This window comes from Balearica regulorum, chromosome 9, assembly GCF_011004875.1.
Source record: "Balearica regulorum gibbericeps isolate bBalReg1 chromosome 9, bBalReg1.pri, whole genome shotgun sequence".
Taxonomy (NCBI): domain Eukaryota; kingdom Metazoa; phylum Chordata; class Aves; order Gruiformes; family Gruidae; genus Balearica; species Balearica regulorum.
The window spans coordinates 5,176,847-5,201,217 of record NC_046192.1 but is presented as its reverse complement, the minus strand read 5'-3'; the positions used below and the strand labels follow the sequence as shown (position 1 = coordinate 5,201,217).

General features: G+C 47.3%; 1 protein-coding gene and 1 long non-coding RNA gene across 4 annotated transcripts in view; both read left to right on the top strand.

Annotated features, from left to right (window-relative positions):
- LOC142602987 (uncharacterized) overlaps positions 1-6,162 on the top strand; it is an 87,986-nt gene extending 81,824 nt beyond the window's left edge. For 2 of the 3 annotated variants that reach the window (XR_012836856.1, XR_012836858.1), the window contains exon 5: positions 6,095-6,162. This is a non-coding gene — a long non-coding RNA (uncharacterized LOC142602987). Of the gene's footprint in view, positions 1-5,672; positions 5,722-6,094 lie in introns of those variants that run through there. The other variant, XR_012836857.1, reaches the window with a different exon arrangement.
- A 1,029-nt stretch (positions 6,163-7,191) lies between these two features.
- The window catches only part of GPC1 (glypican 1), a 211,168-nt gene continuing 193,988 nt past the window's right edge, over positions 7,192-24,371 (top strand). Inside the window, exon 1 of the mRNA XM_075760905.1 lies at positions 7,192-7,917. Coding sequence (XP_075617020.1) covers positions 7,761-7,917 — 157 coding nt within the window. The 5' untranslated portion in view covers positions 7,192-7,760. The remainder of the gene's footprint in view (positions 7,918-24,371) is intronic.

Genomic DNA, 24,371 nt, shown 5'->3' with positions numbered 1-24,371 from the left:
GCAAACTGCGGGGAGAATAATCTAAGAAGGGTGTTGGCTTGACAATGGTAACATCAGAGCTTAAAGAGGGCTGGCAGCTTTCTAAAAGTAAATGTGTGTCCTTCCTTCTCCCTCTCTTTCTCGACTCAATATAGATTAAAGTGACCTTTGGAGATAAACTCTACTGAACCCCCCCCCAAGTAGTTCTGCAGCGTAGTTTTTATTTGTACAGTATGTGAAAGAAGAGTTCAGATTAAATTCCTGGCCTTTCAGAAAAGTTTGTCTGTTCCTTAAAAAAAGAAACAAAAAGAAAAAAGGCTATTTTATTTTAAAGCCGGAGCCTCTTTCATGGTCCCATGATCTCATGAGTTCTTTGGCTGGCCTGTGACCTTTCAACCTTGCACTACATGTTTCTTTTCTAAATTAGCCAGTGTTGAGACATCAATGGGGGGATATCAATGTTATTATAAAAGGCATCATTCTCTCCCAAAAATGTCAGTGTGAGTGAGTCATTGCACCTAACTGCTTAGCTTTTGTAAGGCAGCAAGGAAGATTTGAAAGTGTGATCCAGGGTCCCCCAGTCCAGCAACTTCTATTTAAAATGCTTTAAAAAGCAATGTCCCTGGTATCTGCTACAATAGAGGCAAAGGAACTAAGCTGTGCTCCTTTAGCCTCAGAAGGAAAGTCCTGCCTAAGGCAAAACTATATCTGTGATGTAAAAATACATAGCTATTACAAACAATTTATTTTCAAGGCTACGCTCAAAAGTAGCACTGTAAAAACAAACCAACCCACAAACAGAAAACCTTTTAGTAAGTGTGTGTCCTGGTGAGTTCTATCATTTCTAACACCCAGTGTCTCTGCATCTCCTTGTATTCATGCTCTCTGGTTTCTAGCAGGTTGAGGAGATGAAATCAGATTAAGAGCTCTATTTTTAATCTTAAGAAGATAGGTTTGCGTTGTGTGGCATCTTGAAAAATCCAACACTGGATGTTTATGTGGTCCTGACCAAAGCAAGAATACCCAGAGAGACTAACATTACACGAGGGTGTTGGATTATAAGGGTGTGCTGAATGCTCAGCCAGGATGAACTGGTCTACCTTTACTAGCACCACGCTATCTTGTGAGGGCTTGGTCTTTGAGCACCTTTAAGGTTATGTAGCCATAGTGGATTCATACACTGTCTTCGTGGTGCAAAATGCATAGATCTTAAAATGAAAAACACACTGGCCCAAATCCATTGCAGCTGTAACTCTACTCGTGTGTACGGTTACATCAGAAGTGAAGCTGGCACACATCAAAAAATGTGTGTCACCTACTAATTACCTTACTAACAACATGGAGAAAAAGGCAGAGGAAGGATGCATTTCCAAACTCAAAGTCAGGTTTTCTCCCGTGTGTGTGTGGCAGGCTGCTGAACGTTTGTTGTAAGCCGGCCTGCCAGCTAGCTCATGCTTAAGCCTATTTTACCTGCACCTCTGGCTGCCACCTGCACCTCTGGCTGCCGCCTGCTCAGCACGGGGCATTTCCTCTAGCACAGACAAAGCCTGGGGTGTGAGAGCCTCTGCTCACAACTGAAGGCGTTCAGGGCTTCTCAGGACGATGCTGTCAGTGGTTTCCTCATAGTCGGTTTCTCTTGAAAAACAGGTTATGTTGTACCTAACTGGATGAGGGGAAAAAATAAACACTTGAGCAGAATGCAAGGTAATTGTATTAATTCATCTAAGTGCTTTAGTCTGTAGTGTTTAATGTAGCAACAGCTGAAGATAAAGTGTCAGCTGAGAAGTTCCATTGGCATTGCCAGATGCCTGTATTGTGACTCCACACGTTTCTTTCTTCATGTCTGTAAGTTTTTTTTCTCGCCGAAGTCTCTGGGATGCCTGTCCCACTTCTACGTCCCTCGGACCAATGCTCGGGAACGCGCTGCTGAGCTGGCGTTCATAGGAACACACCATGTTCCTGCCGGCATTTTTCTTAAGCCCATGCCCAGAGACTGATGACAGTGAGAATGAGGCAAGATTTATGCTTGAAAAATCCTTTTCAAAACCAGTCAACTTCTGGATATAATCTCTTGAATGATAAGAGGAAGTTGTCCAGTTGCAACTTTTGCAGGAAGTGGGAGAAATCTTCTACATATCACTGTAGTGGCATGCTGGAATGACACATGTCTAACTAGTAATTGTGGGGCCAATTTTGAGCCATTTCATACTATTGAGCTAAGCTCTGCTTATCAAACGTAAAACAGATTCAGTGCCATGTCCATATTCTTTGTTCACTGTCGCATATGTTTTGGGGAGCTGGGAGTGGGAAAAGCTTTATGGAAAGTTGTGTCCAGAAAGGATGAAATGTACTTCCTGGGGCAGACCCAATTAGCAGCAGTTTCTCTAATGAGTTGATGGCATTTATTTATTTTTTGGCCTTTAAGACTTCTTTCTACTGGGAAATCTCTGACTCATGTAATACAAGTACAGTCCTGCAGGGTGGAGTCATTTGTAAGAGGTCATTAAAGCAATACATTCCTTTAAGTCGCTGCTGTCAAATTGGGTTGTTCAATTCAAAATAGAGCATAGAGTGGCAATTACCTGCGTTAGCCAGATTCTCTGCCTGAAATTATTCAGTTGTTCGTAATCTCCCTCTGCAGAGTACTAGCCACACACGGGGGATTTAAGCATTGTGTTTAAAGGGAACTGGTCTGTTCCACCAAAGGGTCGGGCAGCAGGTCGGCTGAGCCTTGGCGTACGCTGCTGCACTTGTCCTCGTGCAGCCCCCTTCCTCTTTTCCTCAGCAGCCAGAATTGTGATCATCCTTGCTCTGGGATGAATCTGGCTCCCTCAAGACCTGGGAAGGATCCCCAACTCTGTACATCTATTGAGCAATATTTTTGATTAATTAATCTGGACACATAAATGCCAACAAGTCTTAGCCTTTCTGTAAGGCAAATGGCTTCTTACGAAGTCAACTGAGATCAAGCTGGATTTGTCAGTTGTCCATAGACGTCCCAGCAATTCAGAGGTACTGATCTGATATTCTTGGTGACCAAAACAGCCAGACACGCGCTTCCTGCGCATGTCAGAAAAGCTTTACGGGGGAATGTGCGCAGAGGGGAGGAGGAGCTGTCTGATTTCTAATGAAGGAAGATCCAGTGAAGAAGTAAGCAGCTGTAGATAGCAAGGTGTAATCTAGTAAATCCTCTGAATAACTTAATTAGATTTGATTCAGCAAAACACGTCCAGCTTCTGCTGAACACCAGCCAGAGTTGGGGGGCAGGGAGCAGGGGGAGAGCTTTCATGAATCCTGTAGGAGACACATATAGCAGAGATTAAAAGAAATGGGCAGAAAAGGTACTGAGATACTCCTACTTTGATGAAGATTTTTCATCTAAAGGTGCCAGATTTTCTGATATTTCCAAAGACTCAGAAGTAGCATAAAGCTGGCTAAGGGAAAGGTGCCGAGGGTTTTGTTATATGACATGGGTGAGAGGGAAGAAGTTGTAGCCCGCTTAGGGTTTGTCCATCTCCTTTCCCTCCCCAGTCCCCATTCTGTGCGAGCTCTGTACTTGATGCAGAGTGAAAAAGGTAGAAACACCACTGAATTCAAGTAGGAATGCTCTATTCTTTTTATGTGGCATACAACGCAATTTGATAAGGTTATCTGAGGCTTTTGCTGCTCTCGTCTTGCTGTCAGACTCCAGGTTGCCATAACGCAGGATGGGTCCATTTTGGAACCAGCTGGAGGTCTGGTGGCTGTAATTGCATTGCTGCCTGTACAATTCTTGATTTGCATCAATATCAAAAAAGAGAGGCATGTCCACTGCATTGCGAAACTTTGGGAAAGTGCTAGAGAAACAGAAGACATCCCTGTGAAAGTTGAGGTTGTACATAGCCTCTGTTCACTTCTTTTTTAAAGGGTAGCTTTCCTCACTTGTGCCAGCTGATTTGGCTCTTCTTCATCATTCTTGCTTCTTCATAATGCTTGGATCAGCTTTTCAGTGGGCAGCACTTTTTGTCGGGACTGTCAAGAGGTGATCTCCACAGCAGGATGGATTTTCTGTCTTCCTCTGACTGTCTTGCTGGCTGGCTGTGTGCTTTTCTCCTCCTCTGCATTTTGTCTACTCATCTTTGTGTTTTACTGTGCTTTTTCTTATCTTCCCCAGTTCTAGCTCTTTTTGCCCGTCATTGGACAATCATTTGTTCACTTTTTGCCAAGCTCCATTCTTTTAACTGAGAACGCTCAGAAAGTGGATCTGGTCCTCAAATACACACAGAAGACATCAAATTTATAACGCATGCCAAAAATACATTTTCATCATGCACTTTGAAGATCTTTATTTCAATTCGCTTAAAATGCACCTAGCCCAAATCCTGCGTGCATACCAGCTTTATCAGCAAAGCGAATAAACGTGCCTTATGATTTAATATGTGTTTGCTCAGGACTGGATCCTGTATAGACTTGCAGATAGCTTCTCTGTTGAAGAGCTTCTATTAGCTTGGGTTTATTTTTAATTTGTCTACCTATAAGCTTCTCATTATGTTGGTATGTGAGGATCTCACAGGCAAGTGGTCAGATAAGAAGTGCTCTTTTCCCTGTTTAGGAGATAAGTGACCCGATGATGGTCACTTAATCACAGAGGTTTGTGGCAGAGCTCGTACTTCCAGTTCTGGCTCCTGAAAGGGGCTTGGGAGCTACCGGCGTGATCTGTGCTGGCAGTTGGTAGCCTCGTGTTTCACCATGGGAATAGCAGAGAGCACGTGAATAAGCAGAACGTGTGCTGCAGTCTCTCACGATTTTATCGGGAATGATATGACTTTAGTCCCCGCCACAAGCACTGTTGTCACCCAGCTTGGGAAGTGAGAAGTGTACGAAGAAGGGAAAGACTTCTGTCTGTGAAACGGTCTGTAGCTCAGGAGATGGTTCACAAGGCCAAAACCCCAGGGTTTCAGTCCCAGTTCTTTCCCTGTCAGCAGTTAATATTTCAGTGTGCTTCAGCAGCTGTATGATTGCGGAGGGCTTCATGCTGCAACCCTGGGGTGCGGCTGTAGCTCACAGAGCGCTTCCCCAAGGTGGCTTTAGGCAGAGCTGGAAGCAAGCCCTCAATATACAAAAGCCGCAAGTATCCAACCCCAGGCTTTGAGAAGGAAAAGTGAAAATTAGGTACTGCTTTGGTCCCCCATGTCATCCTCAGTCATTCTGTAGCAGCCAGACCAGATAAGAGGTTTATGACTCTGCCTTTCTTCTCTCTCAAGTACTTTGTCTCTTTGGAGTTTGCATTCCTGGAGTTCATTCCTCAACAGACCCAGCTGAGAGTGTTGTTAACTGTGTGTCTGTATTTGATTTTCCCTCTTTGATTTTCCAGGAGGAGGAACCAAGATCCCGGTGTTCTTGTTGTCCTGGCAATACTTGTATGGTTTCCTCTGGTGCTTGTTTTCTGCTGTTACTGTAGTTGGATTAACTAGATGCGATCTCTGACATAGGTCTCCAAGTGAGGTGTTCAAAGCTTGGAGTGGGGAGTTATGGCTATAGAATTGGAACAAATACCCAGGAGTAAGGGCTGAAATAACCTTGTGGCACATAACGTGCTTGGTAAGCTGTTTTGTGTGCGATGCTCTGGCATTTACAGAAGAGATCCTTTTAAAAAACAGGGTGGGTCAGACTTTAAATCATACATGGCAGATTTTTTTTCCACGTATTTCCAGAACAAGACCCACTTCCATGCTCCAGAAAGCCCACAAAGCAAGCTCCAAGGCGAGGTGTACCAAGTTTTGGGGAATCTGCAAGCCCTGGGTTTCTAAACTGTGCGTCACTGAGATGCAGCACAACGTCATGTGTAAAGAATTAAGATTTGGGGTGTATCTGACTCATAGTTTTTAACTTCTGGTGGCAATGATGTGTCATCTTGGTCATGATCTTCATTACAAAATTCTCCATGTCTTTGCAGTTAGATCCTCTTAATCTGCTCTGTCATATCTCATAGATGAATTTAATTGGGAAGATTTCGTAGGAAATCATCAGGTGATTTCATAGGAAAGCAACAACTTTTCTCTCCCTCACTGCCATCCTTCCCCTCCCTGGAGCTATTACTGTGCTGTCACTTACTCCTCCCTTACTCATTCCTCAGGAGAACCAGCAGTTCTGAAGCAGCAAGATGAATGACCCAACTTTCCCATGTACTTTTGCGTGGCTGAGTGACTAGTCCAAAAGGTACAACCTCTGATAAATTTTGCTGGGTTTTGGAGGGGACCGTGGGGTGGGGTTTCGGATGGCCAGGAAGGTGTAAGCTCATGGAAGTGCTTCAGCTGAGGCACGGGGAGATTCCCTCTCCTTTTTCCCCTAGAAAACAACTGCTCTTGGAAGACTCAGAGGAGCGATCTGTGGGTACTTTATCCGTTGTGAAACGTGTTTGTTAGTGGCCAAAAGCCGGCGAGCTCGTCTGGGGGGAAACGCACGGGCATTACGTTGACGCAGAGGTGATCGCAGATGCCTCGGCCCTGTGGGAAGCGGCCCGAAGCCCAGCTGGCTGAGCCACAGAGCACCAGCTGCAGGAACTGCCAGGCTGCTCGAGGAACTAAACTCCAAGGCAGAGACTCTGCAGTTGAAAATCACCCCTCTTCCCACATCTGTTCTTAGAAGGGCACTTTCAGCCTCCCCAGGACCTCGCTGGGATGCCCAGGCTCTCAGTTCAGGTGCTTTCTACTGAGCGTCCGTTGCAAGTTGTCCTCCCCGTGGCTGCGTTCTCACAGAACTCGGGGAAGCTCTCCGGGTTCAGCACCTGGCCCGGGACGCAAAGATGGGTTTGAAGCCCGTTTCACCACCTCCTTCCCGAAGGACGGCGTGCGACCCCCGGAGCTGCCCGCGCTCCAGCATTGAAACCTGCCCGGGAAGGGGCTGCCGCCGCAGCCGGGACCTCCCGTGGACAGAGTAGCGATGCTCCCGGCGCTCCGGCGGCTCTCGGGGCCGGGCCGTTGCTCTCCTCCCGAGCCGCTCCACCGGCGAGACCGGCTCTGCCCGGCGGCGCTGTGCCGCGCTCCCTCTCCCTGCAGCCCCGGGCCGGGCCGGGCCGGCGGGCGGCGGCGCTCGGCGCTGCGCAGCGCGCGGGGCGGTGGCGGCGGGGGGGGGGGGGGGGGGGGAGGGCGGAGCCGGGCCCCGGGGCGGGGGGCTGCGCCCTGCGCGGGATTGGCGCCGGGCGGCGTGATGCCACGTCCGGCGGGGGAAGCCCTGCCTCGCTCGGGAGCCTCCCCCGCCGCCCCGCTCGGCGCGCAGGTGGAGCGGTGCCGGCGCGCGCACGGACCGACCCGCCGAGCCCAGTCGAGCCGCGCCGCGGGAGCAGCCCCGCTCCCCGCCCCGCTCCCCGCCCCGCCCGGCCCGGCCCGGCGGCGCCGCAGCCGGCAGCATCGCGGCGGGACTGCCCGGGGATGCAGCCGCGCTAAGAACAAAAGCCCTCTGCGCGGTTCACGCTCCGGGGCTTTAAAGCGGCCCGGCCAAACTTGGATCTCTGCCCCCTCCGCCTAGCCGCGGCGGCGTCCGGATTGAACTCCCCGGCGCCTTCCCCGCACGCCGCGGGCAGCGGCAGCGCCTGAGACCCGGGGCTCCCCCGCCCGCTGCCCTCGCCCGCTGCGCGCCGTCCCGCCGGGGCTGCCCGGGGAGGAGGAGGAGGTGGGGGGGGGCCGCGCCCCGGACCCCACGCCGCCCGGCACCGCGCCGCCCCCGGGGACCCCGGCCGCCTCCCCGCCGCGGGACCTTGGCTTTGCCCTTCGCACGGCAGGTGGCGGGGCCAGCGGAGAAGGATGCGTTTCTTCCCGTGGGGATTTTGGCTGCTGTGTGTCGCCTCCGCCCCGGCTCGCGGTGACAGCGGCAGCAAGGCGAGGAGCTGCGCCGAGGTCCGGCAGCTGTATGGGGCCAAGGGCTTCAGCCTCAGCGGCGTGCCCCAGGCTGAGATCTCCGGTGAGTCCCGCGATGGGGAGGCGGCCGAAAGTGCGGTGCCCCCGGGGCCGGAGCACCCCGCGGGGCCGCTGCGGTCTGGGGGTTCCCCGGGCGCGGCTCGGGGGTGGGGAGCGGGGGGCGCGCCCGGGAGCCGCCGCTGGAGTTTGTGTCGGGTCGTGAGCGGCGAGAAGTCGGACCGGAGAGGTTTCCCCCAGGGCCGGGCACCCCCTTTCCCCTTGCAGCACCCCTCGGAGCCGCTGCCCGGGCTGGAAAGGGTCTGTCTCCGGCGGTGGCGATGCGAACGAAGCTGTGAGAGAGGGGGTGGTCGCACCGACTGTGCAGTGCTGGTTTTCTTTTTTTTTTTTTTTTTCTTTTCATTGTCTCGTTTCTTCTGTTTTGAGTACAATTGAAGGGGTTTCAGGGTTTTGGTTCAGGAATCGGGATAATCAAACTGTAACGGGTTTTGGTGTTGGAGCTGGAAAGTGCCACAAGGTTATGAGAGAGAAGAATTGTTTTCTCTTGATTTTTTTTTTTTTTTTTTGCATGGGAAACAAACCTGTAAATAGCATTTGTCAGTTGTTAAAAATGAAGCAGGAGTAAAATGACCCTCTGTCAAGCTCATAAAGCACAGAGGAAACCTGAGCAACGTACATCAGTGCATGTCCTCTTGTCTTCCTTCTGGTTTTGGACAAATCTTGGTTGATTTCCTCCTCTTTGCAGAAAACCACTGAAATAGCAAAGAATATTCAGGGTCTGGTTTACGTTGGGTTGTTTAGGATTTTTTTCCTTTTTTCTTTTTTTCCTGAAAGCTTGGGGAAAGTATGCTGAGATATTGCATTTCTTTTTAATTCTTATCTAAGTTTTGATACACCAAGTTGCGACCCATATCCACGAGCTCTCTCCTCACTTGTGGGAGCTTCCTCCTTCAGACAAAGCATGAAACATGCAGGCGTACGTGCCAAAGCCAACCTACAGGGACATCCTAGTAAAATTGCAGTTTGTAGTTCACATCTAAGCTACAGAATGCCTTATGTTGAATATTTCATTGTGCAGTTTTCCAGGGAAACCAATTCATTATCTGACCCATGAACGGAAAAGGCTGAACCATATACAGGTCTCGTAAATGTGAACAAATTAATACTTTCTTTGTTAAGTTGCAACCAAATTTCCAAAATAAAATGAGCAGTCCTTGAAGTTATACAGTGGGGAATTCAAAATCATTTGAACATCACTATTAATAGAATAGTAATTCAGCTGAGCAAGAAAGTGGCTTTTTATAAATTTGCATCTAATTATTACAAATGTGACTACATTAGCAGTCATGTTTCAAGTAGAAAGTTCTTGGAAGACCAAATGTTTACAATACTTGTGGAGATGGCTACAGCGTTGTACGCAGGGGTAGTACTACAGGGCCAGTCGTTCAGGATCGCGTGAACCGCTCTTACAAGTATCACGTATCGCAGGTTAGCAGCGATAAAACATCTTGTGCCTACAAATTGTTGAGGTTCAAAAAGTGACGGAGGACGCACAGATTTCTAGGAACCAGGAGCTTTGTTTCCTACTGTTTGTCACTATGAGCGTGTACGCTGGCAGTCTTAAGCAACGGTAGTTAAAATTGTAGTATCAAACCGGGTATCTCTGACTGTTACTGTAAACAGAGAAACTCTGTAGATAAATGCTATAAAAATTTGAGGAATACCACATGGAAAGTAATACAAAGAAGTGCTCGGGGGAAGAAGGTTCCACATATAAACCTGCTGCTGATATTATTAGCCTGGTATTTAAAACAGCTAACAGACTTAATGATTTTCATTGGTAATTATCATGCATACCTTCTGACTGATACATATTCAGGAATGCCCTTCTCTATTGCTCTAGTACTTACTCAGTACAGTTAAAACATTGATGTACATTAATACTAACCTCAGAAATACACAACACTGTACTTTACTAGAGTGTCGTGTATGCTTTTTAGCAGTTGTGCAGGTTAGCGTGGAAGTTGACACCGGTTTTGTTGTCTCCAGAAAGGAAAGTCTTGAGACCCTCCTTCAGTATCCCCACACGTAGTAAGTACAGGATTGTACAGTTTAGAGTTCCACCCTTTGTTGAAATACTCAGTCATCGCTTAAGGCTGGCTTCAACAACATTAGTTCAGCTTGCTGGCCACGGGGGTTGTAATCTGTACAGAGCCTTGTAAGGTTACACCTGATTGATACTTGTAAAGGCATATGCATCAGCATACGACAATTTTTGGCCGAGTTAAGAAATGCTGATGAAGGTGGTTCAGTGGTGGCTCCAGTTGGACCTGTGCTGAGGTTTCCTGATGGTGGCCTTTTCTGTGTTGTCAGAGAGATTCAAGAGCTACCCCAAGAACCACGTTTTTGTCTTATTTCTGAGCCCTTTGGAGGCAAAAGCTCTTCGCTTTCTCTCTCTCCAAGGGGATCTTGCTGTTCCTTCTCTTCCCATTGCTTGCCCTGAAGCAGAGGGGAGAACTCATTTCTCGGCCCTATGGCCTTGTCCCTGAAGCGGTGCTGCCATGCTAGGCTGACCTTGCTCCTGTCTGCTTTGAACTGGCTGCAGGCGCTGCTTGGTGCGTGTTGCTGTCGCACCAGCCCAGCACCAGGAGCCAAACCACACGCTGTTTGCACCCCCGGAACCTGACTTAGAAGGAGTTTAGTAAGCTCCCATGATGCAGACTCTGACTCAGGCTGAGATGGCCGTGTTTGTTGTTGGTTTTAGAACACTTATTGCATGCTTCACACCTTCTAATCTGTGTTCTTTGTTATGATTTAAGAGGATTATGAGTAATATAAAGTCTCCACAGCTCAGCAGAAGGTAGTCCCTGCTTATGACTGTACAGATCAGTTAGAGAAGCAGTCGCAGCGTTATTAGCTGGCTAATAGATAAGCATCTGATTTGGGGATAGGCTCTTGGCTTACCAGATTTCTCATGAACCACCTAAACAGGGGTTCCTGGTTTTTTTTGCTAATGTCGTACAACGCCTTTAACGTGTCTAAGCATTTTAGATGTGTCAGGTGCTGCTATTAAGTGTGTTTAGGGAATACGCAAGGTGTTATATCTCACTACTTTGAAGTCAATGGCAAAACTCCCAAACATGAAAGAAGCGTCTGCTCGTATTAGTAATCCTGACAGACGACGTGCACCCAGAGTCTCCGGTGAAGATCTGCCTAGGAGAAAGTTTCTAATGCTGGGGGAAATGCTCCCTACCCCTCGGGTCTGGGAAAGTTCTGACACTTGTGCTTCCATAAGACATGGTAACTTGAGCAAAGGTTTCCTGTGTGTTGGAGAGCATTCCCACTCGCTGGCTGGGTGACCCGCACCCTCTTTCTGTGATTCCTACAAAATATGGGAAAGCCGTTTGAGAGCTTCTACTTCTTTTATTTCCCCTCGAGTCTTCTGGAGGTAGCAAGCCTCAGTCCCTACTTTCCCATATTCTTGCTACGCACACACCATCACCCCATTGGGGTGACGGAGGGGGAGAGGCGCCCTGCTGTAGGTGTACTGCTAAGGGCCGGTCCTCCTGGGCTCACAGCATGGTTTGTGACAAAAGAGAGCGAGCCTACGGCAGAAAATCCTGCGCTTTGGGGAGGATCTCCAGCTTTCGCTGCTGACTTGATGGAGTGGTTTAGGATTACTGATGTCAGGTGGGTGACTGCTCCCCAGTGTCTCGAGCAGAGATGGTTCTCATGTACTGGAGAAGACTTGAGAGTCGTGATTTGACATGGATGCGCTTGGCTCTTGCCTGCAGTTTGGGGTAGGCTTTGGCTTGTTCACTCCCTAGATTAATCCTTCCTGGACTTGGCTCGCTGCTAGGCTGAGCTTGTTGACATGGGCGATGGGTGTAATGCAGCGAGAGGAGGGCACAGAAAAAAGCCAGCTGGGCTTTGCCAGGCTGTATTGCTGCTCATCTAGTCACATAGCTCATAAGTATGTGTCCCTGGTTCCTTAGCTAAAAGGAGTCAGGACATTTTTTTTAATCTTTTGGTCCTTTTAGGCTGTATAATTTGGTTTTGTGATGAAAACGCTGTCAAGTGCGTGTGTTGGAGCCATTTGGGGGAGCGTTAGCTCAGTAGAGAACAGGTCTGGCTACAGGATGGGACTTGGCAAGGCTCTCGGAGTACGAAGAGGGTAACGAAAGCCAATATTGGAGGGCATTTTAACTTCCGGCAGCATCACTACAACAGACGTAAATGAGAAGATGGGCAAACCTGCATCTGTGGTATGAAAAATAAAATCTGGGGCTCCTGCGCTCCCAAGGAAAGATCTTTACCACGTAACGGGAAGGGGCCGCTCTGTTGCTCCAGCACTCTTTGAGGTGGCTGTTGTACTTGGTTTGTAGTTACTCAAGGCAGGCGGGATTCCTCACGGTTAGCAGCTACGCGATGAACTTCCAAATCCAGTACCAACCCGTTCGCGCCCACGAATTTACGGGCAGATGGGAACGGCCTCTGTAGCCTGCTTGGGTGAGAGGCAAATCCCGGCGAACCGTGCCTTTTCCGCCATCTGGCCGCGATATCGGCGCGAACGGCAGAGGCGGCCGGGCGCGCGCAGCGGGTCTCCCTTCCCGTTCAACTGAAAGCGCACGCGGGAGCGTGCGTGTCGCGCGCCGGGAACGTGTGCGCGTGCCCGCGGAGCGACCGGCTGCGGGAGAAAAGCGGGCGCCCTCTAGCGGCCCTCTCCGGGCGCGGCCCCTCGCGGCGCGCGCGCCGAGCCCGCGCGTGGGTGCTCCTCGGGGCTTGAGGCCTTCGCGTGGTTTCTGAGAGAATCTGCCTTTCCGTCACAATTATGTGGGTGACTAAGCTCTCACCGCGCAATTATCCTTATCAGCTGTGTCTGACAAAACTCTTTCAACAGCTTCTTTTGTGTTGGTGAAGCAAAAGCCTAATATTTTCTTTAAAAAAAAAAAAATAAAAAAATTGCGCACGTATAGCTGGAGACGCCCACCACCAAGCACTGTGTGAAACTGCAGAGCTCGCCTCATCTCTCCTTTTCCCGCTCTTGCCCTGTAAGTGCCCTGCTTTGTTTAAGAACGCGTGTCAGTCAATCTCTGGGTGCGCCGGGCGCGTGTGATAGATGTGCGGCTTTTGGCAGGGACTGTGGAACAGTTGGGTTCGTGTTCTGTCGCTTTCAGTACAACTGTCTCGCATTGAGGGGACCGGATAGACGTATTCCTGGGTAAGTTCAATAATTAAGTGTGCTTTGACTTAACCAAAGGCGGGGAATGGAGCTGCTAACTTGATTATCAAAAATGTGTATTTAGAGCCAGAGGTTTTGTTTTCCTCGCAGGTCACAGCAATGAGAAGTGAAAACAGAAGGTACGGAGCACCTGCCCAGCACCAGCAGCGGAGCGCAGGCTCTGCGCCCTACCCACCGCTGTCCGTCGGGCTAGGAAGGGGCATTAAGTAGCATCTATTTTTACTGCAGCATCAAATTGCATGAGGCACAGTATGGAAAGTGAAGGCAGGAGAAAAGGATGGCCCCGGCCTCAGAGAGCTGTTGGTCTGAGCAGTAATCCCGACCCTGCTGTCTGCAGTAGTCTCGGCACTGTGTGGCCGGGGCCAGCGCTGCAGTTTTGGTCTCCTGGCGGCAGCTGGGGTGTTCCTCTGGCTTGTTTTGTGGGTCTGTGGAAGTGAGGAGCAGGGTGGGTGGGAGGGAGGGCAATTGGCAGGTGTCACTGGCGCGGGGAGAACTTCTGCATCTGCTTGCAGCATTCAGCTGGAAATACTGGCCGGGAATTTCAGGGGAGAACCAGGGAAACAGACATACCAGTTCTGTGGAAATCTGCAGGCTTCCTTGGGGAAAACAGCTTTAATTTGTTTGCTGCCCTGGCCCCGCCTGAATGCAACATACTTCTATATATTGGGTTTCTTTCTTTGTCCCGTGAGGCGCTTTTGCGTACATCTAGCAGGCAGGTAGCCTTACGGAGGGGATCATGTGAAGGCAGCATGCTGCTCTGGCGTACCGTTGGCCCTGCCAGCTCTGCCGAACTTCTGTAATGGGGCATATGTTACTTCCAAATGTGGTGGCTTGCTCTCCTGCAAGCAGGAAATCAGCAAGCAGCTTCCAAGATGGTATGTGCACGTGTTGCCCCGCTCGGAGAAGCAGTAACAAAAGCCCCCGCAGAGAGTCGTCTTCAATGAGGCATCCTGTCCTGCAGTGGCAGGGTGCCTCCCGCCGGAAACGCAGCCAGCCCCACCGCGCTCGGCGTGCTGCGCAGCTGCTGCCTGTAACGGCAGGGCTGGGCTCTAACAACCGCCTTTGATATGTGCAAAGGTCCTCTCGTACCCCCTCGAATGTGCTGCGCTGCACCAGGCACGAAGCAAAGGTGTAGTCACCTCTTTGGCTTTTCCCAAGAAGTGGACAATTGTCTCCTTAGCGGGGTGTTAATTCAGGAGGAGTTGGACATGCTACTTCTGATTGCATGACAGTAAAGCTGGGGAGGGCGCTTGATGCTGACTTTTGTCCACCTCTTCTGAACTTTCTGCATAGGTTGAGTCTTTCTGAAAATCCGAAGCAAGTCCCTCCTTGTTTCCACCTCTACAAGTTAGGTCAGAGTTGGGACATCTTCTTCAATGCTGCTTCTCCAAATACTATGAGGCACAGCTGTGAGAAGGAAGGAGCGGTTCGGTGGGCAGCTTGGTGGGGTGGACACGCCACCTGCTTGGGTGGTGGCCTGGAGCAAGTCCATACAGAGTCTGTCTTTAAATCTCCCTGGAAAAAGTCACATTCTTGCTTTTCTGTCTGTGGAATGAGGATTGACAGTGTCTTCCCAATGGGTGTGAGGATAACTGCCCCATCATGACAGGAAGAGACCTAGGGAGGGGAGACCCTAATGCTTGCAGGAACCCTCGTAGCAGTCACTTGAAGATTATTCCATCATGTTTTGTAGTTTGCACAGAGTTGCTGTAGCTGCCATTGCATTAGGACATTTCCCCTCAAAGTTATCAAAAATAAATAAAATTCAAAATTCTGTGAAGGCAGAAAATTCCCTTTTTTTCCCATCTTAGCCATGAAGGACAGACTTTCCTCTCCTGTGATGTGTATATACCCTGACTCTTTGTTGCTCAGAATGTTATATCCGTGACAGGTGAAACCTGTCTTTAAGTAACATTTGATTCCCAGGGAATCGGGTTACCTCTGTTGCCAGATCGTTCTGCAGAAAATAATGAAGCTTTAGACTGTAGACACTTAAACACTTGTCTATATGTGACAGAGCCGTGAGCTGGGTCAGTCACTTCTGCCCAGTTGTGTGTTCCCGTTTTACTTGGAATTCTTCAGATATAGAAAACCTTTTTTTTTTTTTCTTTCTTACAATTTGAATAAGCAGACCGTGCTGTGGCAGTTTTTTACAACGCTCTTGCTCCGAGTCTTAGAAAATACATTAATCACAATTGTGTTGACTGTACAGAGATTATAAAACTAATTCAATTTTTCGTGCCTTTTCATATACAGTGCAGCATGAATCAAAAGTGCAGAATTACCCAGCTCTTATAAACTCCTATGCTAGCAACATGAGTAAAACATTTTTTTTCAAATTGCCATGCATTCTTCTGAAGTATTGAAAAAAGAAAACAACAACAAAGTTTTACTGTGGTTTCAGAGAGCAACACGATAGTAATTATGCAGACAGTCAATCTTTTATATGACTAAAATGCAAATGCTCTATGACAAATAGTTTTGGCTTGCAAAAAATCGATATTTTACAGGATTGTAAAACTATACGGTATAATTTAGTTGGAGTGTTTCCACTAGTTTTACCCAAATCTCTTGCCTTTTAGCTGGAGCAGAGAGGCATATTTCTAAAATACAAATATTTCAGAAATTCTTTTAGTTGTAAATTTTGTTCATAAATAAAAATGTAATGAGCACTGTCAGAAATTAAGATTAATTTTACATTTTAAAAAATACAAATAAAAAGAGGCTACTTCAGTCTCTTCTGCTCTCAGTCCACGTTGTTGCAGTAAAGTTTGCAGTGATTTGATTGTATAATTGATTCCAACGTGAGGGCCAAGCATAGCGTAAAGTGAATCTTGTACGAGTGGCAAAGCAGGGCTGCTGTATTAGCATCTCTTGCCTATTCCTGCCTCTCCCCAGATCAGCTGAGTGGTGGAAATCGGGTGCTGTAATTACCGTGTGGGTCTGGCAGGAGGGAGGTCTGGGTCCTAGTCCCCATCTGGATGCAGATTTTCACCGTGAAGCTGGAAAAGCCACTTCACTTTGCTCTTTTCAGCAGTTTCCTCTACCGTAAACACTAAATTGGAATGAGAGAGCTTGAATAACTCATGGGAAGTTTGGTTTATTAAACTCTAGTCCCTAGATGCCTTAAAAGAGAGCAGTGGTCTTCTCTCCAATGCAGTTGCTTGCTGTGCACAGCTGCATGAGTTTAAAACAGTTGTATAACCAGTTTAGATTTTACAAACATCTGTTTGGCTTTGTGACAGAATACCAAACAAGCCCTAAAAAAAAAAAAAAAAAAAATCCAACCTCTCTCACTCTCCTTTCATTTGTGGGAGGTCTCTTAGAGGCTTCCATGTTGAGGGAGAAGGAGGCTGGTATTTTTATTAGAGAGGCTCTCTAAGGCCAAGCCATAGCTAGAGACTCATCTGCTGTGAATTTGAGGAAGGGCTGCACAATAGTGGGAACCCGTGGGTAGAAGTCCCGTTGGCTCATCCGCAGGCTCCCCAGGGCCTGTGCCCCATCCTGTCTGATGGTGGTAGGATGTAGCAACATCCCGACTGCTTGTGCTTTGCCGGGGGGGGTGGGGTTGGTGCAGAAGAGAGATTGGGGAGTGCCTGGGGAGGTCAGAGAAGTGTTCCAGTTTGCCTTTTGCCTTTCATCTGCCACTTGCTTGTTCCCTAAATGAGTTTAAGCCCTGATAAGCAAAAAGTGATATGATGTTATATAAATATACACATGAATCTCTAACACATCAGGCAGTGGAGTCCTTGCACGGAGTGTGAGAGTAGGGAAACTCCCTTGTTCCTCAGTGCTGTCCTCGGGTCAGTGAGCAGGTACTACGTTGTGTCTTCAGGTGCATTTGTCCTCTTTCTAGGCTTTGCATTAAGTTGATTCTCACTGTGTCTCGGGAAGCTGTATTTGATCAGTTAATAGTAAACAATAGTTTAATTATCTCTGCCACACATTGATGTTAGAGGCAGAAAAAGTTTGAGTGTGGAAAGTGTGGCTCAAATTGTTCTGTGTGCTGGACTTTATATGGGGTGATAATACATGATACCACTTACTAGACATGTTGACCACCTTGCATTAACATGTTGTTAGATGTGGAGGGTTGGAAGTAGGTGTGGGAGAGCAAAGCAGAGTGCTGTAAAACGCTCTTTAAATTAGGTTTACTGGCAAGTGTTTCACTTGACTAGTTGTAGAGTATGAGACGTGAGCCAACTCATGCTAGGAAAAGACTTGTTCAGGTAACTGATGTCCAGCCTCGGGCATGTCGTGTGCTGGTGGCCTACTCTTTGCTTCTCTCTCCATGAAGTTTCACAGCCACTCCTTGCTGTGTTGACTCTGAAAGGAGGTTGTAGTGAGGTGGGCATCAGTCTCTTTTCCCAGGTAATGAGCCTCAAGTTGTGCCAGGGGAGGTTTAGATTGGACATGAGGAAAAATATCTTCACCAAAAGGGTTGTCAAGCACTGGAACAGGCTGCCCAAGGAAGTGGTGGAGTCACCATCCCTGGAGGTATTTAAAAGACATGTAGACGTGGCGCTTAGGGACATGGTTTAGCGGTGGACTTGGCAGCGTTAGGTTAATGGTTGGACTTGGTTATCTTAAGGGTCTTTTCCAACCTAAATGGTTCTATGATTCCATGACTTGTGGCAGGTCTGATCTGCGCCCAAAATACAAACTTTTGCAGGCACGTGGTGGGTATATGCTGCGCTTGTGATGGATGAGAGCGTTGTCTGGCCACGTGCCCTGTGTTCACAAACACACGCGCTTGTCATGCAACTGGGTAAATCATCTATTGGGTATGATGTAATGTCTATACTTCGATGCAACATGCACCTTTGCTTTCGCGGTGCAGAAGGGAGTCATTGGTATGGCTGTAAGTGTATCATAAATGGAGCAATGACTCATCCCAGTCCAAAGTCGGGGCTCTATTGCTTTGCTTTCAGTGATGATATAAAGGTGCCGTTGGTATCCAGAACAGGTTTGTGTTTGAAAAGGACGGAGCATACAGCTATGTCTCTTTGAAAAGCTGACTGCTTCTGTGGTATGGAATAACATCGTAAGAGAGGTTATGGTTTATTGCCAAGGAACTAGGAGCAGCTTAGAGGTTTTATATACATGTGTGGGGGTGTGCCTGTATGTGGGGTGGTAGCTCTGGAAAGGGAATTTTGACAACCAGCTCTTGAGCCCATGCACTGGGAGATGCAGACTGGACCATTCTCGGCTTTGGCTGGAGGAGGGGATGTGGCCTGGTTTGGGCTTGTTTCTTCCTGGTGCTGCTGGTTCGGTCCCAGCCACGGAGGCGAAGTTCCCCCAGCAGCTTGCTTGTGCTGCTGTCTCTGTGGGATGGGATTTCACTGCTTAAGCAGTGCAACAGCCTCCCAAGATGAAGATGAGGAGTTACATACAGAACCCTACTTGTTTCTGACACATAACTGCCTTGTCCCATCCTGGACAGCAGTACGGAGGACAGTTTGTTTTGCCTGATTGTTGTGGTTTAGCCCCAGCCAGCAACTAAGCACCACACAGTTGCTTGCTCATCCCCCCGCCCCCCAGTGGGATGGGGGAGAGAATTGGAAGGGTAAAAGTGAGAAAACTTGTGGGTTGAGATAAAAACAGTTTAATAATTGAATTTAATAATAATAATAATAAAATTGTAATAAGAAGGAAAATAACAAAAATAGGTAGAAATAAAACCCAAGAAAAACAAGTGATGCAAATAAAAAACAATTGCTCACCACGTGTTGACTGATGCCCAGCCAGTCCTTGAGCAGCAATCACCCCCTGGCCAACTATCCCCAGTTTATATGCTAAGCATGACATCATATGGTATGGACTATCCCTTTGGCCAGTTGGGGTCAGCTGTCCTGGCCATGCCCCCACCCAGCTTCTTGTGCACTCCCAGCCTACTCGCTGGCTGGGCATGAGAACCAGAGGAGTCGTTGACTTAGTGTCATCAATGTTTTTCTCATCCTAAATCAAAACACAGCACTATACCAGCTACTAGGAAGAAAATTAACTCTTTCCCAGCCAAAACCAGGACACACATCCACCTGTACTGCGCTGTTCAGCTGTGGCATCACTTAAAGCCCCAAAGGTCCCCGTGCCATGCAGATGCCTTTCCTATCAGGATGGCTGGACTGATTTTGCTGTTCGGTAGGATGCTAGATTCAGGGGAAACCTAAAACAAATGTTGATAGCGCTTTTGCAGAACTAATTAAAATGAAATTTGCGTTGGTAAATCTTCACAGGTGCCAGCAAATATAAATAAGCAAAGCTTAAACTGTGACTCTGCTCGTTAAAATAAACAGCAAATACCTTCTGACACAGGGCACGCTTCAATTGTACACCAGGAAGCAAAGCCACTGTGTTTAAATGCAGTATCCTTTCTCCCACTACCCTGGATCAGCTGTCTGGGGGCTTGAGTTTTGTCTTAGTAAGTAACACTGCTGCTACTGTTTGTGTTTCACTCTTGTCACAGTCTTAAATTAAATATTTTTTATTGTTACCAATATACTCTGTGACAGGGTTTGGGACTTAAAGTCCTAAATATATCTGCTGATGTATGTGTATCCAGCAACATGGTGTCTTGTGTTATCCTGCTATCACTGATATATTTTGAGCATATTACATCACTCAGGCTGATCTGGCTATCCTTTTTGTCAGCCAGAGAAAGACATCTGAAATGCCCCTTTCCAGTATTCTTTACGGGAGCGGCGGTTGCTCTCAGAGCCCGGTGTGTCTGCGTGTGCTGAGACCCCTGCAACAGCAAACTTCCAGAAGTGGTGGGAAACACCGTTTCTGTGTTGTTTTGTAAACTGAAGGATGTGGGGTTTGTGTAATCAAAATGCATAAAAATACAGTAATTGATTAAAGAAAATTAACTATTTGCATGATTTATGGAAAGGAAAAAAAAAGTGTGGAGTGCCTTATTCCTTCTGTTCAGTGCTTGTGAGGCTGCATCTGGAGCATGATGTCCAATTTCGGACCACCCTGTAAAGGAAAGGTATGGCTATATTGTCTGGCACAGGCCACCAAGGTGGTTAGGGTGCTAGAGTACGTGATGTCCAAGAGGAAGCTGTGAGATCTGGGCTTGCTCAGCATTGAGAAGTAAAGTCTAGCAGAAAGAAGGCTAGGGGAGATCCTATTGCTGTCTGCAACTACTTAATGGGTAGGAATAGAGAAAACAGAGGTAGACTTGGGTGCCTGGGGCAGGATGGGAGGTGGTGGACACAAGTTGGGACCAGGGAAATTCTCACTTTATACATGGAAAGACTTGTTCAACATGAGTGATTGAACGCTGGAACAGGGGCCCAGAGAGGTGGTGGGATTTCCATCTCCATCCTTGAAGATATTTGGAGTTTGAGGGGAGAAGGCCCTGGGGCATCTGCTCTAGTTGGCCTTGCTTTGTGTGAGGGGCTGGACTGAACTGAAGGGCTCCAGAAGATGTTTCAGCTTAAATTATTCCGTGATTCTGTGTAAATGCTGCCATTGTGTCCTACACAGACAAATCGGGTGTATGTGTAGGTAAAGCTCTTTCGTTAATGAAGGTCTTCAGAGCAACACAACAGACAGAGATGAAAGGAAATCCTTTATATTTTTTGAACTTACTAGTTTGGGAAATATAACATCTATTGAAATTCAAGAGGAGAAGCAATATTCTCCTGCATGAGTAAAAACCTGTGCTGGTACTCCAGAGATGCGAGTTCAATTTTCTGCTCTGGCCCATGTGTCTGGCGTGACCTTGGGCAAGTTGCTTAATCTGTATCTCCAATCCCTATCTGTGCATTACTATCTTTAAATTATAATGTCTTGTTTTTGTAATTTGTCTTTAAGTTATAAAGTCTTGAAGTACTAAGTCTCACTATTTCTCTGTATTTCACTATATAGTACTTAGCACTATGGGACTATAAATCTTCATCAGTCCCATGATACATGAATAATAAACAGTAACAACATAATTTAGGGCTACATTCTGCCTCTGTTCTCATGATGTATAAAGACAGGGGAGTTTTGTTGATTAAAATGCTGTCTCGTTCAACCTAACGAAGATACATGGGCCTTACCGAACAGATTTTTATGAGCCTGTTGTTGGCTCTTTTGGTTTGTTGGTTTTTTACTTTGTTTCATCATTACTCATTGATTGCAGGTATCTAAACAATTTGCTTGGCAGATCAGGGAATAATAAATTCCTCTAATCTGTATCTCTTTCAGTTTAATTATTGTTAACTCATTATTTAGTCTTTAGTTCAGTGGATAATGAACTCTCTTCACTGCGCGGTGGAAAAGAGTTGGACTACAGAGAGAGAACTGGATTCTCCGGTTCTTTTGAAGATACAAACCAAAATTGCAGAGTCACTGTACATTTAACTCCAGGTTAGATTGAAGGTTACCAGTAGGCGTACCGCTATTACCTTTGCAGGCTTGAAAATAGGTTAACATTATTTCAGTTGGTTCCACGCCTGGCATTGCATTACATTTGTTCTTTATTTTTAGACAGTTAAGAAACTGGTGACTACTGTGTAGAGAGCTATTTTTGTCTTGATTATAAGACAGTGTCTAATAAACACAAATATGTATTACAATCCTAATTATTACAGGCAGACTTTACATTTGTGACTGTGGTAATACTTACTGTGTTAAACTACTTCCTGCGAAGTTTAATAGCGTGTTCAGACCTTGCCATTTCAGCTGCAGCCGGGGAATAAATACTTCATTCACTCAGGGGTGCTGTGGTCTCTAGTGCTGTGCTGCTGAGCATGTGGGCTGTGTGTGGAGATTACCATTTCTTCATCTTGTAATTTTTGTCGTCTTTTCATCGTAGAAGACTCAGGGAGCCATACATAGCAGGCGTCGGCTGTCCCGTGACAGCTCCTGGGTCAGCAGTGGTGCTGAGGAGGCTGTTGCTGACCCCACGGAGCATGCATGGGTCAGGGGCACCCCCATCGCTTCGCTTTCACCGTTCGGCCCCCGAATCCAATATCCACTGTGTGCCGTATAACGCAAACTAAAATGCACCGGTACATTTTTAAACACCTTGGCTATGTATATTAAGCTTTCTTCATAAGAGTAAGGAAAGCTAAACACCAGAAGTTAGAGGAGACTAATGTACCAGGGAGGGGAGCAGGACACGCAGAGTCACTCTAAAAATGAACAGCACGTTGTTCATCCGTTGCTGCCTGCTTTTGCACCCTGGCAGGCTGGCTTTGCGCGTGCCTCCCTCAGTTCTGCAGCTAATTTGAAAGACAGTAAAAAAAACTACTGCGACTTTCCCCTTATCACCAAGGCTGAGGCTCTGGAGCAGACCGTGAAGCACGCAAACACAGTTGTCCCTGTTAGAAATGGAATTTTCCTATCAGGATATTATCAGCTTTTTAAGCTGGAATGAAGTAAAGAGAAAAGAGATTTCGGTGAGAAACCATGCTGAATGGCTACTGAGGGTTTGGCAACGTGTCACGGAAGGGTTGGATATGACTGTATGTCAAAGATGAGCATTGAAGTGTTTATTATGGGCTTGCTACTGTATTCTGCTCAGTCATCAGGAGAAGATGGTTCATAGCACTCTCATTGTCAGACCATTCTCAGCACAAATTTAATGCAATGCACTTTCTTGCAAAATAAACAAGGAGAGAGATCCTGGGTGCCCTAGAATACTAAGCTGCTGCTCTGGAGATACTTTTCCACTCCTGAGGAAGGAGCTGTTCTTTGCACAGTGTCCCCTACAAAAGCCCTCTTAATATGAATGACATTACCCACATTTGTGGAAAGAGAAAATGACACTTGCCAAATTTGCAAATCACAGTTGTGTTTCTGTCAGCTTTGGCAGTTACATGGCTTCTGGTAACGCTAATGAAGGCAATCTGCTTTTAATTTAAAATCCTCCCTGAAGAAAAAAAAAAAAATAGCTGGCAGTTGAGGGATTCAGCAGTGTCCTTGTGTGAAACTTCTCTTTCCTTATTTTCTATGGTTTGCTTTAGCTGAGGAGAAACTGTTAATTAAAAAATATTCCTAAAGTAGCCAACTATGCAGGAATGTACTTATGCAACAACTACCTGTACCAGTTCTGCAGTAAATCACTTCTTTGTTTTCATTAGATGAGCAATTCTAATTAACCAAATAAAAATAACTGCTTACCTTGCACTTAACTCAGCATGTTTGCCGCTTCTCATGTGATTGAGGGACCGAGGATGGCAGGCTTTGTTTAGATGACTCTTTTGGACTCAGCAAGGCCAAGGTGGTCAAGCGGCACAAGGAGGGGATGGTGCCCGGGGGAGGACTCTGCCTGTGGAGCAATTCCTCCTGGCTGGGACGGGCAGGCGGGGAGCACCGGAGGCTGCAGGCTCTCCTGAAAGGCTTGCCTCCGGTCTGTGCCTCCCGTGGGCACGGCGGAAGGAGACAGAGGACTGGAGGAAGACTGACCACATTTGAGTGCAGTTTCTTTGAAGGTGTTTTTCCTTAATGCAGAAGGTACTGGACCAAATCATGGATCCAGTCAGCATAATTTTGTGCTTTGCACAATGGTAAATAGTCTGTGCTTGGAGAAGAGCGTAAGGAAAGCGTGTCTGTGTGTAAAACAGGCACACATACAGCGATGCTGATGGGGTCCTGCAGCAGAATAATCTAGAAATTACCAAAGTGCCCACGCGTCGTGGTTGCTTGCTTCAGCCCTCGGTCCTGCCCTGAATCCTTTGCAGCAGTTCAGAGGCGCTGCAGGCAGGAGCTACACCATGGTATTCTGCCTTTTTCTGCTGTGCAGAGCTCAGGACATCTGTGGAGCTGTGGAAATCTGGGGGTTGGGCAGAAGATGCCAGAAGACTTCTTAGCAAGTATAAAGCGATCAGACTGCCTGGTCAACAACTGTGGTGATCCAAGTACAGTATTTTCAAAGGTCCCATTTGACAAAGCACCATCAGCTGCAGCCTGTCTGCCAGCATCTGGAGCAATAGAAATAATTTCATATTTTGCTTCTTATTTAAAAAAAGGCACATAAAGATGGAGAATTGTCTCTCACTTTAGGAGAACCAAAGTAAAATCTACTGCAGAGTTGTCTTGAGCTACTCCGTAAGTAGGGCAAGCATTTACAGTGCCAAATGATGAAAGCATTTTGCACTTTATTGGATTGTAGTGGCTTCTTCAGCACTGCATTTCATGTGTGCAGGAAGGAGGGGTTTGGTTTGTTTCACAAATATGTCACAATGGTTTGAAATGTATTTGTTCCTTTTTTCATCACAAATGAAAAATGGCGAAAGCTGCTAGGCCTGTGGCTTATTACC